General features: G+C 37.6%; 1 protein-coding gene across 1 annotated transcript in view; it reads right to left on the bottom strand.

Moving 5' to 3' along the window:
• Positions 1-15,863, bottom strand: part of CDH8 (cadherin 8) — a 314,936-nt gene that overhangs the window by 44,916 nt on the left and 254,157 nt on the right. Inside the window, exon 10 of the mRNA XM_031458332.2 lies at positions 7,283-7,400. Within this exon, the coding sequence (XP_031314192.2) occupies positions 7,283-7,400 (118 nt within the window). The remainder of the gene's footprint in view (positions 1-7,282; positions 7,401-15,863) is intronic.

Here is a 15,863-nt window from a genome sequence, read left to right as displayed (position 1 = left end):
CATTTGAAGTCTGTGTATCTAGAATCTACTGTCTTCATAATCTGGCTATTTACTAAGGTGCTCCTAGTTCAAAAACCATATCATTCCATCAGCCCTCAAATATCCCATCTGCCTGAATATGGAGAGCTGAATGCAAGTGGATCAAGAGACAGAAGACCCAGTCCTGTGGAAACCTACAACTTTTAGGTCCTCTTTAGAGTTATCCATGGATTATATTATGGTAATGAGGGTTATATTCAAAGAACTTAAGTTACCCGAATACTCTTCTCATTTCTCCTTCCCCCCTGTTTTACTCATGGCCAGTGTTTACTGATACATTCAATCATTGGCCTTTCAGGTATGGAGCAGCTAAACAAGATACCATTAGTTATCATCCAAGTCCTTACTTTGGGTTCCTTTTTAATAATCTTGTTTGTTGCACTGGGTGAATGAAAGAGATTCAGGGGGCTCAGAAATCTGTAGAAGGAGGAGAGAAAGAGGGGAAGGAAACTAGTATTTAGTGAATGCCTCCTGTTTACCAGACACTAAACTTACCACATTTTAATTGTATTTTACTTAAAGTAATATTTTTTTATTCAAAACAACATAGGGGTAATTATTTTCATTTTATAGATAAAGGCGTAAGGGTGTTCAGTGATTCATGCAAGTTCTCCCAGTTCGTATTCAGAAGAGCTAGGGTTCAAAACGAAATGTTCTTAACCAGGAAGTCTGTGTTATTCTATATTCCACAGGGGCTCTCTTTTATCATTCATTCTAATTCATCCCAAGTCAACTTTTTAAATGTTTATCTATGCGTGTGTCCCTTCTACTGTGTCCAAATTATTTCTCTGCCTTCTCTATACACTTGAACAAACTGAAGGATCCAAAGCCCATGATGTGTGTTATTCGGGTCACATCCCTAGATGGAATGTCACATATGCCCAATGTTGTGTCTATAAAGTGCTCAAATTAATTCAAAATGCAAACTTCTGTGCTGAAAGGAGATGAAATGACTGTCAACTACATGTAATACTTTTGTAGAAAAGGAGAATTTGCATAGACTGACAGCTCATTTTGTTTCCACATTCAATTTTAATATCTGGTTGTGCTTACCAAAGGGCAGTCATGTTTATTTGGCACCCACAAAATCCCAAGGCCTATTTTGATGCTTGCAAATAGATGATAAATCAGTAAATAACATTATTCTTTAATGGCACACACAACAAAGTGGTCCAAACGAGATTTGATAAAGAAAAAACATTTCCCTGAGTAATTGTTTATACTCCCCCTGATGTTCAAGTGATCCTTTTATTGTTTTATTTTTCTTTTGAAGTAAACATCTCAGAAAGCAAAATTCTCAAAAAAAAAAAAAGTTTCTATGCCTGCCTATAAGATAACTAAGATAACTTCAAGATAACTAACCATGTGCCAATTTATCTCTTGGTTTTTCTCTTTCAAAAATCTTCAGAATTAGAATTCTCTATAAGGATCAGAAGTGATTGCTAGCAAATTGATAGCAAAGCTCTGTTCATAACTTTGAATAGCATATGGACAGCTACACATACAAGCATGTGCAACGTGTCTAAATTATATCTGCAGGAGTCAGTAATCTCAGAACTAAATTGTCTTCAAAAATATACACTGAAAAGATACTGTGCCATGCTGTATCTGACCAGAGCAATACTTTTAGGATCTTTAATTTTTGCAAAGGGAATTCTTAACTTTTGAAGGTATTCCTGTATTATGATTTTAAAAAGAAAAGCAAACATGCGAAAATGATACAGAGACTATACAAAAAAGAAGAATTTTCCGAAAACTACTTAAGCAGAGAAAATCTAGTTTTCTGAACCAAACTATATAGTTATACTTAACTTGGAAAGTGCAAGTACAGATCTGTTATCTATTTTTCTTAGCTTGTACATCGTCCTTAATTACAGTTTAGACGACAAAATGAAACATAAATGGCTTTTTATCAACGAAACATTGCTGGAAGCATAAACAATAAATTATGAATTACTGAAGCAGAAGCCTTTTTGGATCATGTATGCATAATGCTATTCTGCAGATTCGGAATCCCAGTTGGCCCTTCTGTTTCATGCAAATTGAGCACTACCTTTCATGATTCAACACTGAGGAAAAACACCATGCTTCGTATGGGTAAAAGCGAACACCTTATATGAAAAAGACCTCTTTGTCGATGGTTGGGGCTGTGCAGGAGCCCACTGTGGGAGCAGGGCAGGCAGGGTCGCCATAGTGGAGACACACAGGTGCAAGTATTCATTATCGCACTCACGCAAGCACACAGTTGTCACTCGCTGCTTAGGTCTGGTTGCCAGAGAAACCCAGCCATCGTGAAGCTGCTGCAGCTGAGGGATGGCGGCTTTTGTAAAGGCCGCTTGAGGAAAGAGATGCTATTCAGACAAGTCCTCGGTTTCAAAGCAGCTTGGTATAATGGAAGAACTTACAGAGGCCCACGGTGGCCAGAAAGAGGACAATGGGCCTACCAAGGTGGTCCTCTTTGCTGTGTGGAGTAACAGGAAGGGCTTTCATGCCCACTTCAGCCCAGATCAGGCAGAGCTGTTCTAAGGTGGAGGAGAGAAGGACTCTGTTTGCCTCTAAACCTGCATTCTGAATACAGGCAGGGCGTGCATGAGGATTCAGCTGGAGAAACGATGGAAGACAGAGGGTCAGCTCTGGCTGACTCAGAATGAGGGAAATCCACTTCCACTGTCAAACAGTGAATTTTAGTTTTGTGACAAGGGGACTCTGAGATAAGCTGACATTCAGAAGAGCAAAGGACGGCTGTCTTTAATTTTCCAACTTATGTGAAATGATTCCCAGAGTGTGCGCTGGGAGGTTGTGGGTGATTTAAAACAACTTGATACACCAGAATGGAGGGTCACGTCAACAATGTCCGTTGGACACAGAGTCATCTCCTTCTGTGTGTAGAAAGCTGCGTTTCATTTTGGCAAAGGAGAAGGAAAAGACAGTCTGCATATTTAAAACCAGATCAGGAATCCCAACTATTTTATTTTGTGGCTGATAAATATTATTATTCCCCTACCTTCTCCTCCTGTAAATCTATCCCTTTTCTGTCTCTGTGGTAACACCCTTTAGGCTGCAGTACACTGCAGTGCCTGCTAGTGAGGGTCAGGTCAGGGTTTTCACGACTACTGAGGCCACTTTCAGAATTACTGTACAAAGTTAAAAAATCAGCCGAGTTAAAGCTGCAAAGAGTCCTGGTTGAGAATAATAAGCCAGAAGAGAGAGAACACGGCATGGAAATGTAGGAATTGATGGATTCACATAAATAGGATCTTGTTCCCCTACTGATGAGTTTTTTCCTATGTGCCAGACATCGTGCTAAGAGCTGTGTGAGCCCTCGGTTGCTCGCACCCATCACAGCACACCTATGGGGTGGACTGGTAGTGTCGTCCTGGTATTACAGATGAGGAAGCTGAGGCTTAAAATAACTTCCTGTAGTCAGTGTTCTCACAAGGGATGCTTCTAGAGGATAAAAAGACATGAAACACACAGTGATTGAAGTTGGCCATTCAGCTGAGATGGAAACCCCACAACACCAAACATGAGTTATACTCTAAACAGGTAACCACATAATGGACACTGAGATATAACCCAAGGCACACTTATGTCAAAGCCCTAGTCAGCATCTACAAGATTCAAATGATCACAATAATAATAATTATCACTCATTATCACAAGCATGCCTTTAGAGTGAGGTTCTTACCAATAGACTTTTGTTTAAAAAAAAAAAAAGTCAGCAAGAAGAGAAAAAAAACTTAGGTCGTCAGATACTCGGGTTCCCCTGCTGTCATTGCTTAAATGTAATCAAGCTGTAAATGAGGCCAGCTCTCCTGTCTACTTGTTTCCTTCCCACAAGCCCTCTTTAGGGAGCGAAGTTTTATGTTTAGTCTCATTTCTCTACACACGTGATTCAAATAGTTCAGTATAAAACAGGAAGACTCCCATTTCTCCAGCCTGCTTTCTGGCAGTTGCAATTAAGCCTTTTAACTACGGTGTGCAGGATAGAGAAGACCAGGTTTCTGCAGACCTTAAGTTTTCTGCATGCAAGATATTTCTGTATCTGGAAAAGGTCCATTTATCTTCCTTGACTTGTTATATTTAATTGTTGAGTAGCTTCCTAAAATATGGTCAGTCAAACTCCTTTTGTTTATAAATTAACCCACCAGGAAGATGGAGAAACCGATGTCTGGGCTGTGTAATTGAGAAGATTCAAGGTGCTCTGGTTGTTCAGTGTGTGCATGTGCTGAGAGTGACGTCACATTGTTGACCTTTGCTTTCCCCTTTATCTGTATCAAAGGGGGCTTTCCTATTCTGGCAGAAATATTATTCTCATATATTCAGAAAGAGAATTATTTGTGAAATCACTCAGCTGTGTAGGAGACAAGGGACAGTTAATTTCTATTTCATTTTGTTTTTGGTTATGAATTAGTCAGCTGAAAACTGCAGAAGGACCAATCTGTACGAGAGAGGAGAAAGATCACAGTAACTTTGGGTTCAAAGACACGCCGCAAGTTCCTTAGAAAATGCCAGACATGGAAACCGTCTCCCTCAAAGAGCCAACTAAAAAGGCGGATCACCTGTCCCTCAATTACGGATTTGAATACATTGACTCTCTCAAAATCGTAACCTTCATCTGATGGGCTGAGACTTGTAAATCGTGATGCACTTGTTGGAGAAACACCAGCTATTGACCGTTTCAAATTCCATCTAAATAGGACTATACCATTTGATTCTCTCCATGTTTCAAACATAAAATATACCATAGTTTTAAACTACGTCACATCTAGTATTTGAAAACTTTCTGGTGGTTTTGTTTTCTCTCATCATTAACAAGGAACGAACAGGCTCACACATTTTCTATTTATCTACCTACTTACCAACATATCTCCAATATTTTAAATCTGACAACTTCTTTCCAATACTTTGTTTCTACATGTTAAGAGAAGAAAAATAGGGTGTTTTTTTTTTCCTGTTTTTACAGGAACTACCCAGATGCCAGATGCCAAAAAAAGCAATGGTCTATGGAATAAAACTCATGAATTTCTGACCTAGGAAGAGGGAAATAGATTATAAACTTGACATAGCTATTCTAAAGACCTGTGAGTTCATGATATATTCTATGGAGATGTTGAATATTTGGATCCTAAATCCAAAATCACAGTCAACATATGTCCTGGTTTCCACAAGACAGTCCTGGTTTATGGTTTTTCCAGGCATAAATATAAATATAAATAGCAACCCCTTTCACTAAAAAATGTCCCAGTTGGAATAATAAATTATATGGTACTTTTGCAAAATAAATCAACACATAATTTTAAATAAACAATTGTGGCACAGAGAGTGCTCTGTCTCAAGTAATTTTGCAATGCCTGGCATCTTTTTTTCTCAGTTATTACGCACACACACACACACACACACACATCTACACCTGTGAGGTAAGTCAAAACTTCTATTTTCTAGTTTCAAAATAAAACAGATAACCCACATGCCTATAAATACTCTATTACAGGCTTTGTTGAAATGTGTGATGAGGCAAAAAGAGGTTTCCTCAGTGTATAAACTTATTATTTTACAAAGTAAAATTCTAAAAATTAGAGAAAACACTTGAAATTCATTTACTGCAGGACTAAAATCTTGTCTTTAAAGGATTTAGTGCATAATAAATACAGTACAAAACTACACTTTCGTAGGTGCCCCGTGACAACCTCTCATTCGCCCAACACGTGTCTTTGCAGTGCCTTTGATGGGCCGGACCCGCAACAGGCATTTCTCGAAAACTGCAGAACGCGCAGAAAGCGCCAAGGAGCTCAGAACCTTCGGGATGGGAAAACATTTCTTCACAGAGAATTTTTAAATGTAGGGCATTTGATACACAAAAATAATGACTGATACCTATCAGCTCACAATCAAAGTAAGCGTGGGCCACACTTCTGCAGGCTTCCGGTTCAGTTTGGGATTTCCAAGGGGGCTCTCATCTTAGACATAGTCATGTGACTTTCACTAAAAAGAAATCTTGGCAGCATTAAGCAAAAAACAAAGACAACGTACCTGAATTAGAGCTCCTAATTTAGAGAGGCTAACACATGTCCCTCCATTATTGAGGCAAAAGATCAAGATTTTGTCTCCTTAGTTTTTATAATAGTGGAAGCCAACTAAATGAGTAATATCTGTATAACAACTTTCTCATTTCCTTTTCCGTGATGCACCCATATTTATCAAGGCATCCCCATAGAGCTAAGTAGCATTAAGTTTAGAGGTGAGGCCAGAATATATTTAACAAGAGCCATAAAATGTTGTTTTACTTCACAAAGCAAGTTTTATCAAAATCTGCTACCTCCCTGAAACAAAACAGAGCAAATGATCCAAACAATTGTCATGAACCAAATTTTACTCTTCTGAGTATGGCTTCTATATAGAACATTCAGAAATCTAAACAGATGCCTATAGGAAAGCCAGAGGACAGCCCCAGACAATACATTTACTTTGCTAATCATTCTGAAACAGCTGAAACTAAGACTTAAATACATCTGAGCCCAAATAAACAGCTAAAAATCCTTGTTAAATACACAGCAGCTTACGAAAGAAAAATGTACACGATAGACTTTTTAAAATGATCTATGACCTTCATATGTAATAGACAATAGTTAAGCGAGACGGTTAATCCGAACTTGGTTCTCAAGAAATAATGAAATATATTAAATGCTCTCCATGAGTAAAAGACTTAACAACAAAATCAGTTCATGTTAGCTCCAAAATATTTGTCCTTCAAGAAGGATTTTCTGATCTAATTGCTATCGTCAAAGTTTGGTACAGGCTTAAAACAAACACCCCTAATGTGTACCCACAAACCAAGCAAAATTAGAATAGACTTTCCATACGGACTCGGTAAACATTCAGTTAAAACTTAACAGCTGCAAAGCAGAAGCCAACTCCTCCTGTCAGATGTCTCAGTATCTCAAAATTGCTGGAACTTTCACAGGGGTTAAATCTTACTGTTCATTTTTGTTTTTTTAAGTAAGGTGATTGAGGTATTCCCTGGGATAAAATTAACGCCCACATTCACAATTTCCTTGTCTATTGTTTCAATATTGGAAAGAGGAAGTGATGTAATTACCATGCCATTAGGCTGATAAAGCTAAGTTTCAATGCCTCATGGGTGAAAAAAAATTATTTTACTGATATTTTCAGTCAAATTATGAAATCACATCCTATTTTCCAATTTATAGCCTACTCTGTTTTACAGTGCTAACATATTTACCTTCATTTTTCCTGATGGTAAAATTCGGATTGTTGACCATTTCTGGAAGAAGACTGTATAAGAAATAATGTCCGTTTTTGGGGTCATCTTTGTCCATGGCACTCACTGTTTGAATGACCTGTAACATAAAACTTGACGTCAGCATTTCTGATGACATCAGAGGGCTCCCACTGCCTTTAAAAGCTGAGTGACATTCCTTTAATGGACCAACAGTTCAGTCCAAGGAATCTTTTTCAGTTTTCTAAATTCTTATGGATGGTTTGTGCCAGGAATAAGGAGAAACATTCATCACTTTAAAAACCTCAGCTTTGATAAAGTTGATGAAAATTAAGGTCATTATTTTTGTGCCCATTTGGTATCTGTGGCTTGAAATAGTAAATTTAAGGGTATTTGAAAATTCCACTGGGCAATTGCAGGTTTCTTTCCAATTGAGTATCTTTGGGCTTCTGGAATGAAACCTGGAATTGTTACAGTGATTGCAGTGTGGCTCTTGGGAGGATCTTAGTGGTAAAGGCCTTGACTCTGGAATCCTCACAACTCTTCTCATTTCACTCATTAGGTTACAAACGTTTGCCAAATAGAATGTTCCTCGGCACAAACATCACTGCAGCAAACCTTTCTGAAGAGTTGCATCTGTTCCCTCCCAGTAATGAATACTGTTTTTAAAGCTAGTGGATAACACATGCAAACAATGCTTTGGAGTGTATCCTGAGATGAATAAATTACAGGGATGAGAAGAACTACCACTGTGTGGGGAACTGTTTGAATAGATACACATACTTGGAATCGGTGCCAGTTGAATGTGCTTATTTCATTTGCAAAGCTGCGTTAACTTAGCGCTAAGATGTTTCTTAGGACGTCAAAGAATTAGCTTAATAATTCATATTTATGATTCTTTGATATTAATCACTGCAATATGAAACACTGGGCAACAGCTAATGTAGTAAAAAATTATAGCTTACCCCACTACTGTAAATAGCTACAACAGAATTTCTACCAAAAAATGCCTATGAAGCATGACAGTCAAGATGATATCAGATGTACCATAAAAAAATTAACAGGGAAATGCTCTCAGCTTTGTGAAGTTTAGAGAAGTATAATTATGATACCTCTAGGTTATATCTGTTTGAACAATTATGTCCCATTCAACTTCGCCAATATCACTAAGGAGAAAAAAATGAATCACTTCTTTTTGAGAAAGGGGTGTCATTGCCTTGTAACTTATCACCTAAACAAGAGGAGAACCACAATTTAAGGACATTGTCAATAGCTGTGAAGTTTTGTGCTGTATCAGATGCACATGCTCTAAGGTAAGCAGTGCATCAAGGTTATTTGAGGCATAAATGAAATAATGTCTCTCAACGTCTATTTCTCCATTTTTTAAATGGAACACATCCTTCCTTTGTAGGTTTGGGACCTTGCGAAACGTCCTATCATGGTACTTCGCTTGAGTAACAGTATAACAAAAAATAGCACAAAATATAACTCATGGTTAAGACAGTGAGATAGTCATTAAGGTGCTAGACTCTGAAATAAAGCTGCCTCCGTAAAAGTCACAGTCGCATCCTTTGCTCACTGCAGGACGTGGAGGGACTCCATACACTCTTTCAGAAACTCAGTTTACTCGTATTCCTAAGTTTTAAATAAAAATAATACTTTTCTCGTAGGGTCATTTTCATTCTTAATGTAAATCCACGTCAGTCTCTTAATACAGTGTCTGGTTCCTAGTAAACGTTCAGTGAGTATTAGTTCTCATCACTATGTATTATTTTTTTATTAAGGTCACTACCATGTATTCATGACATAGCACCTTAATAAACATAACAACTTTAATGTTATGCAAACAGGGCCTCTTCTCCATCAGATTCGTCGGGAATGCAGTTGTATTCACTGTATCTAAACAGCTAGCATATTTGCCTTGACACTGAAGTGCAGAGAGATGTCCCTAGGCTTCCAGTTTTATTAAAAAAGTATTAAAGTACAAGGGGCAAAGCGTGAAACACAGATGACTCACAGTCAGCCTGCATGTACAGATATTCAACAGACGAAGTTGACAAGAGCCTTCTTTCAGGCAGTTATGAACAGAGGGGGAAACAGTTAACTTGTGAGCACACGGAGCATCCCCTTCTCCCTTTACCCAATTTTGTTTTAAAAGACTTCAATTCCCACCTGTGCCTGTTGAAGAAGTAGTTCCTGAAGTGTGTGAGCAAAAGCAAATGGAGAGAGGATTTCCTGATGTTCTAGGGTGGAAATCATTCGTAACAAAATGCATTCTCAAAGCGTATTTAAGGGCTCGAACCCCTGTGAGTAACGCCGCTCCTACTGTTTCTAAGTAATCTGCGTGAAAAAGGCTCACACATGCTGCTGAACGCACCCGCGTGTTAAGGTAAGCCACGGCAACCAAAACGAAAGATGCAATCAGGTAGCTTACCTGAAGTCAAGGAGTATAAGCCCCTGTCATACCACATCTCAGAAGTACGGCCTAAACGTTACACCTGCAATGAGTATTTTTTTCCACCATGTATTTAGGCCAGGAACTCGGTTAGACATGCAACTTCTTGAGCCTGCTGAACCAAAAAGGCTTGGGGCAGGGCCTAGAAATCTGCATTTTAAGCAGTCTTCTAAGTGATTCTGATGCACACGCTTAAGTCTGGAATCCACTTTTTTGAGCCAAGGGACAAAACTGGTATTATAGGTACCTTGTTATTATTCACCAGGGGAGTCTGTATTGCCAAGCTGACATCAAACTCAGTGCATGATGTGTTGGGGGCAGAAAAAGTGATGAAATGGTGAATTTCTAAATTAATTTCCAAATATCCCATGAACTGGCTATGGTTAAGACTTTGGTTTAAACCATTTTTGACACTTCATTTCATTTTAATGCAGATGGCCACTGTCTGGTCATTTTTACCTTAAAATGCCTGGCAGATCACTTGAAGGATTTTATGCTATTAAAATGTACAAAGTTACCCATATTAAAAAGGCTGAAATGTCCATTGATGTAGTAACATCTGAGCACATTTGGCTTTAAACAATAGAAGACAAAGAAGAGAATTATTGAAGGAAGTGCTCCTGCACACAAGCAGATTTTATTTCAACTCACAACCGAGTTGATGACAAATGAAAACTGCACATATTCCCCACTGTGAGCTACTCTGACATCAGTTAATTTTTAAGTAATTGGACAACTGTTTCGTGAAAATGTTATAAAAATTTCTGGAGAGGACATAGATTTTTAGGAATACATATATAGTTTAGTAGTTTAAATATTGACCTTTCTACCAATGATGGTAGGTTGCTATTGAAAAATCGAATGTTTGGTAATTTACTGTCCTTAATTTTATGGGAATGAAAGCTAAAATGCATCTCTATCAGAAAAACAAAGTATATCTGGGGTGTTGCATAAGGAAATGATCTTGGGGACATGTTTGGATTTCAGCGGGAGTGGACTCTGATCTATTTTTTGAAATTACTGATTTGAAATCAAATGACATTTCTAAAGCATCACATGAAAAAAAAATGTTTTTGAGAATTATGAGCCATATCATAATTTTGACTCTGTTTTTAGAGAAACCACTCAGTTTATCAATAACACTAAAGCTAAGTTAGATTGTTTTTCTTAGTATAGTTTATTAAACTTTATTTTATACTTTTATACTAACTCAAAAATATTTAATAGCAGCAGGGTTTCACTGTCATTATCAACTTTTTAAAAGGTGAGCAGCCAGCAAACACGCACATTTCTGATTATCTGATCTGTTAACAACCTTAAAACTCTCACGGACTCTATTAGAACATCCCCTATGAGTTCCTGCAGGCATTACTCAATTGATTTGTTCTTAGGTGATGAGTTGGGGTTTTTTCCCCCTCTCACTACTGTTAGAATAGTGTCTAGCACATGGTAGCTGTTTAGTAAGTATTTGTCTAAATGAATAAATGGATGAATAAATAAATCATGTCAGGCATGTTTTAGTATCATCACCAGTATCTTACATAACCTTGAGAGGAAGGTATTAAGAGACTTATCAGACCGAACGCCAGCACATCAAAGACATTATATCTAACATCTGACCCCGGGTGAACTGGTTAACAAACTCCCTGCATCCTCCTGCCCTACTGTGTCAGGTTGCCCTCAAGTCTTGTTGACATTCATACCTTCTGCACATGTACTTGGATTAAACTGGGTCTTAGACCGCCAGTATTTTGAGAGTGCCTAAGGATGACCTTGTCTACTCCTGCCACCCGTGTACTTTGCTTTATGAGTATTAAGGTTCCCTTTTGATTTTGAAGGTGGTGGAAAGGGAGTAAATGAGAAGAGGGGATGTCAAAGGCATTACAGAAGGGACAGCATCATTTTTGTTTTCCTGTTCACTTTTTTGCCTATTACTGCTAGTTTATTTCTGGTTACTAGGGTTAACGTTTCTGAAATACCTCCTTCTGTTTCTTAGAGCAGTAGGTTTCACCTTGAGGAAGGAAAGGGTGATACATGAAAGTAAAACTGTATGACATTAATTATATATGCACCTATCTGAGAGGAAAATCCATAGCTTTTATCAGATTATCAACGGTGTCCGTAGCGGAAGAGAATACAACAAAATAGGCTAAGAATCATTCCCTAAAAGAGCGGTCTTTGAAAACAGAAATTATGCCTACCAGAGAGATGGTTATACCAACGATGACTGATTGAAAAAAGAGGAAATACGGGAATTTGAGAAATTATATTAAACCCCACACGATAGCTCAATTATTTTAAAACTGTATAATATAGTTCAAAACAAGCACTATTCGTGTCCACTTAATGATCAGTTCCTAGGTACTTTTGTGTAATTTGCATGGCAATCAAGCTTTTTCTTTTCCTGCCCAAAGTGTTTCCCCACGTCACATTTCTTTGCATGACTATATCCTTGTTTTAAAAAAGAATTATGTGGCTATTCAGAGCGTATATTTAGAGGTCTGACCTACTGAAAATACAACAAGAGGATGCAGATTAGACTGCATATGTCTCTGTCAAGCAGTAAGTGAAGTCCTCAGGCCTCTGGGTAGACATCTGGGGGTGTGCCTTCATAGATCCACTACAGAACTTCCGATGCTTTCCTCGGTTTCATTCTTTTTCACTCCCCTTTCCTTTCCTGAAACTAAGCTGAGATAAAATGGTACAAAGCAAGGACTCTTGAAGGATGTATTTATAAAGAGTCTGAATTTTCCCTTTTCTTTTGCTGGACTCTGCATATTTCACATGCATTTTGTGTACCTCTGAAATGATCAATATATTTTTAAAAATTACTCCCATCACTTGCTTTGCTTTGAAAACCTCCCTGGTAAGGTAAAAATACACAGTTTTTAACATAATTTAGAAGCCTCAACTTCCTTTTTAATCTCAACTCCTCTCCATTTTCCACTGTTTATAACTTCACAGGAGTATCTCCTGACGCCCTCTTCGTATCATACAAGCATTACTTCCTGGGCTGAAAATATATCTATCCTATTGTTTATACTTCTGGGGCAAGATTTTTCCAGCTGGGTTTCATGTACCACTAGTTTTATAGTTTTCTCTGAAGGAAATTTTTAAGATTTTTTGATCAACTATGTTTGGTAAATGGTGAAGACCATACAGCCTTTTCGGGATTTGTATGTATTTATAAATGCGAGGGGATCTTTTGGTTAAACAAAACCAACAGAGATAATGTTGTTTACCTCTGTTTAATACAGTGGTTCCCCACCTTACCAGGTAAAACACGCACACACACACGGACACATCACACACCATAGCGTATATTGACATGCTATCCCCTAAAAGTGTTTCTTGAGCACTTATTTTAAGAAATGCTATCCTCTAAAACCCTCTATGTCTTAAAGGCTTGGAGACTTCTTCAGCCTCCTTTTGAACACATTATGTCTACATAGCTTGGTGGTTCTAGCACTAATTCCCTTTGCTTCTCTGCCCTTTCAGTAATTCATCAGCTCCTCTTGGTACCAGATCTTACCCAATTTACGTCACTAACTGAAAGCTTAGAACTGAAACCTCCTAATGTCTAGTCTCAGTTTTACTTTTCTCAAAAAGACTTGCTCATCATCATGGCTTCTACGAACAAATAAAAACAAGCATGCACGTGTACCCACCATGCTTCCATCCTAAGTTCTGACTCACTAACTTGTAGGTTGAAAACAAAACAAAGAGGATGCATCAGTCAGTAACAGCTCAAGATTCGTAAACAATCCTTTATGCCATTTTCTCTGTGGATTATCGATCCTATTTAGTTGAGGGGCCAGCATAAAACGTGTGGATTGGGAATCACACAAGAGGCTGCAAGCATGACTTCAAAACAGATTTAGATTGTGTGAGTTCCTGTAAGTTGATCCCTGTGTATTTGAAAGAAATAAGTCTATTAGCCCAGAAATTCACGTGGGGAAGAATGAAGTACAAGCCCTTCCTTCACCTTTGACAGATAGAACCCTTGTAAAGTATCAGAGGAGGCGTTACTCCAGTACAGGGGAATAGATTGTCCTCTTTCATATTGACCTGTTTAGGGATTATTTACAGTGTTTTGCTCCAAATCAAAATTCATAAACATATAACAATCGCAGCAATAAAAACAACAAAACAATACTATTAAAGTATATTTTGCTTTCCAAACTATGAGACCAGTTAAATTATATAGTACTAATCATTATAGTTATTTATTGAGCACTTGCTATTGAGCTAGATATTCCTAAAATATGAGAGTTTCACGTAAGTTAAAGCCCCAGGTCACAAAACTCGTAAATGGCAGGGCTGTGACTCACACTTAGATTCTGCTGGTTTCAAACCCTTCCACTGTATTTTTTCACTTACGCTTTTCCCTTCTGTCAAAATTGTACTCTAAAAGTTATACTTCTATGAATGACTCTCTTGAAATAAGTGTTTGTTACATATCTTCTTCAAATACTGTTTTTTGCATTCCACTAATTTCCCATATCCTTACTCCACCCAAAGTAAAATGAAAATCACATTTTATATATTTTGTTGAGGCCATCAATTTCATCTGTTCTAAAATCATTCCTGTCTCTCTCTTGTGTATGCATCCTGAAAGATGCCCCCTGGCAGGAAAGTTAAAATTAAATCCTCCTACATTTATTGTTTCATGAATGTTATAAAATGCTGTAATTTCATTTCATTGTTTCACATGTATTAGAAAAAGACCAACAGAAACTAAAAAGTATGTAAATACAGTGGCAAACCCATTCATTGCTCGTGTTTATCAAGGGATAATTATTTTTACTTTTCTTTTTAAGCCTTATTTCCTTTCACTTTAATTTCCATGGAATGCTTTTGAATAGAATATTTTATTGGTCACAGGAGTTGATTTTTTTTTTTTTTTTTTTTTTTTTAGAAAAGTGCTCACTCTTGATCAGAATCTTATTGTCATTACTATTTTTCTGAAAAGTGTGTCATAGAAGCAATGGAATTTCAAAGTCTGCTTCTTGGGAAGCATTGTGAATTCCTAGAAAGTTCAAGGACTTGGGTACCTTCAAGAACAGACTTTGAAACCCATCTTTCCCACTTTTCATGCCCTTAGGTAAGATCCTTACTCTTTTTCAACCTCAGCTCCCATATCGATAAAATGTCATTGCGACACCAAACTCCCAGAACAATGATGCTGATTGCACGTTAGGTGTCTGCATACATTATTTCATTCACGGAAGCGTGCGGCCTCCGCAGTCACTTCTCTCCATCTCTACTGCCAGCACCTTAGGTCAGGCTACCATTATCTTTCGCAATTATAGCCTTCTCAGTGCTCTTCCTGCTTAATTGTGCATGCGTGCGTCTGTGTGTGTTTAGATTTTAGTCAAACATAAAACTCCAATTTCATTCTTGCTTATTACACTTATTATTCGCAGCCATAGACGTCTTCAATTTTTCAAACAAACCATGGTTTATCTCCCTTCAGGGTCTTTGCACAAGCTTATCCTGTTGGCTAGAAGGCTCTTGATTCCATTTCTTGTGTGACTACCCTTTCTCATTTTTTTTCAGTTTCAGCTTAAGTGATACCCATTTGAAAAGTACCGTTCTCTAACAACACTGTACAAAGTAGATCTCTGCTTTTTCTTTGTTCCCTTCTGTCTAGCTGTGTTAATGTTTCCTTCAACGCTGTTTTCAAAGTTTAAATTATGCTATTTATTCATCCTACATTTTTTATTACCCCTCTTCCTCATTCAGTTCCATTAGAAAGAACACTTTTTTTGTTCTTTTCACATTGTTTCCCCAGGTCATATTATAATATTCAGCATCTTGTAGATGCACAATAAATATTGTTCAATAAATAAATGATTTTTCATTTAAAGAGGTTCACTTGTGCACTGTGTGTCTGTGAATAAAACAAGTGTTTCCATGGTAATATCTGAAAAACTAATTATTGAAATATTTGTCACTGCTGAATGGAATAAATTAAACCATGATTCTAAAATTTTGTGAACATCCATTACATGCCAAACATTGGCTAGATACATATCTATAAATAGAGGCTATTACCTGTTTTTTCTGACCTGTGATATTCCCATGATAAGCAGACTTTATACTGCTGCAGTCTTGGTCAGAGAGAAG

The sequence above is a fragment of the Camelus dromedarius genome, chromosome 9 (assembly GCF_036321535.1).
Source record: "Camelus dromedarius isolate mCamDro1 chromosome 9, mCamDro1.pat, whole genome shotgun sequence".
Lineage (NCBI taxonomy): Eukaryota > Metazoa > Chordata > Mammalia > Artiodactyla > Camelidae > Camelus > Camelus dromedarius.
The sequence above is the reverse complement of the archived record's forward strand: the minus strand, read 5'-3'. Positions and strand labels throughout refer to the sequence as shown.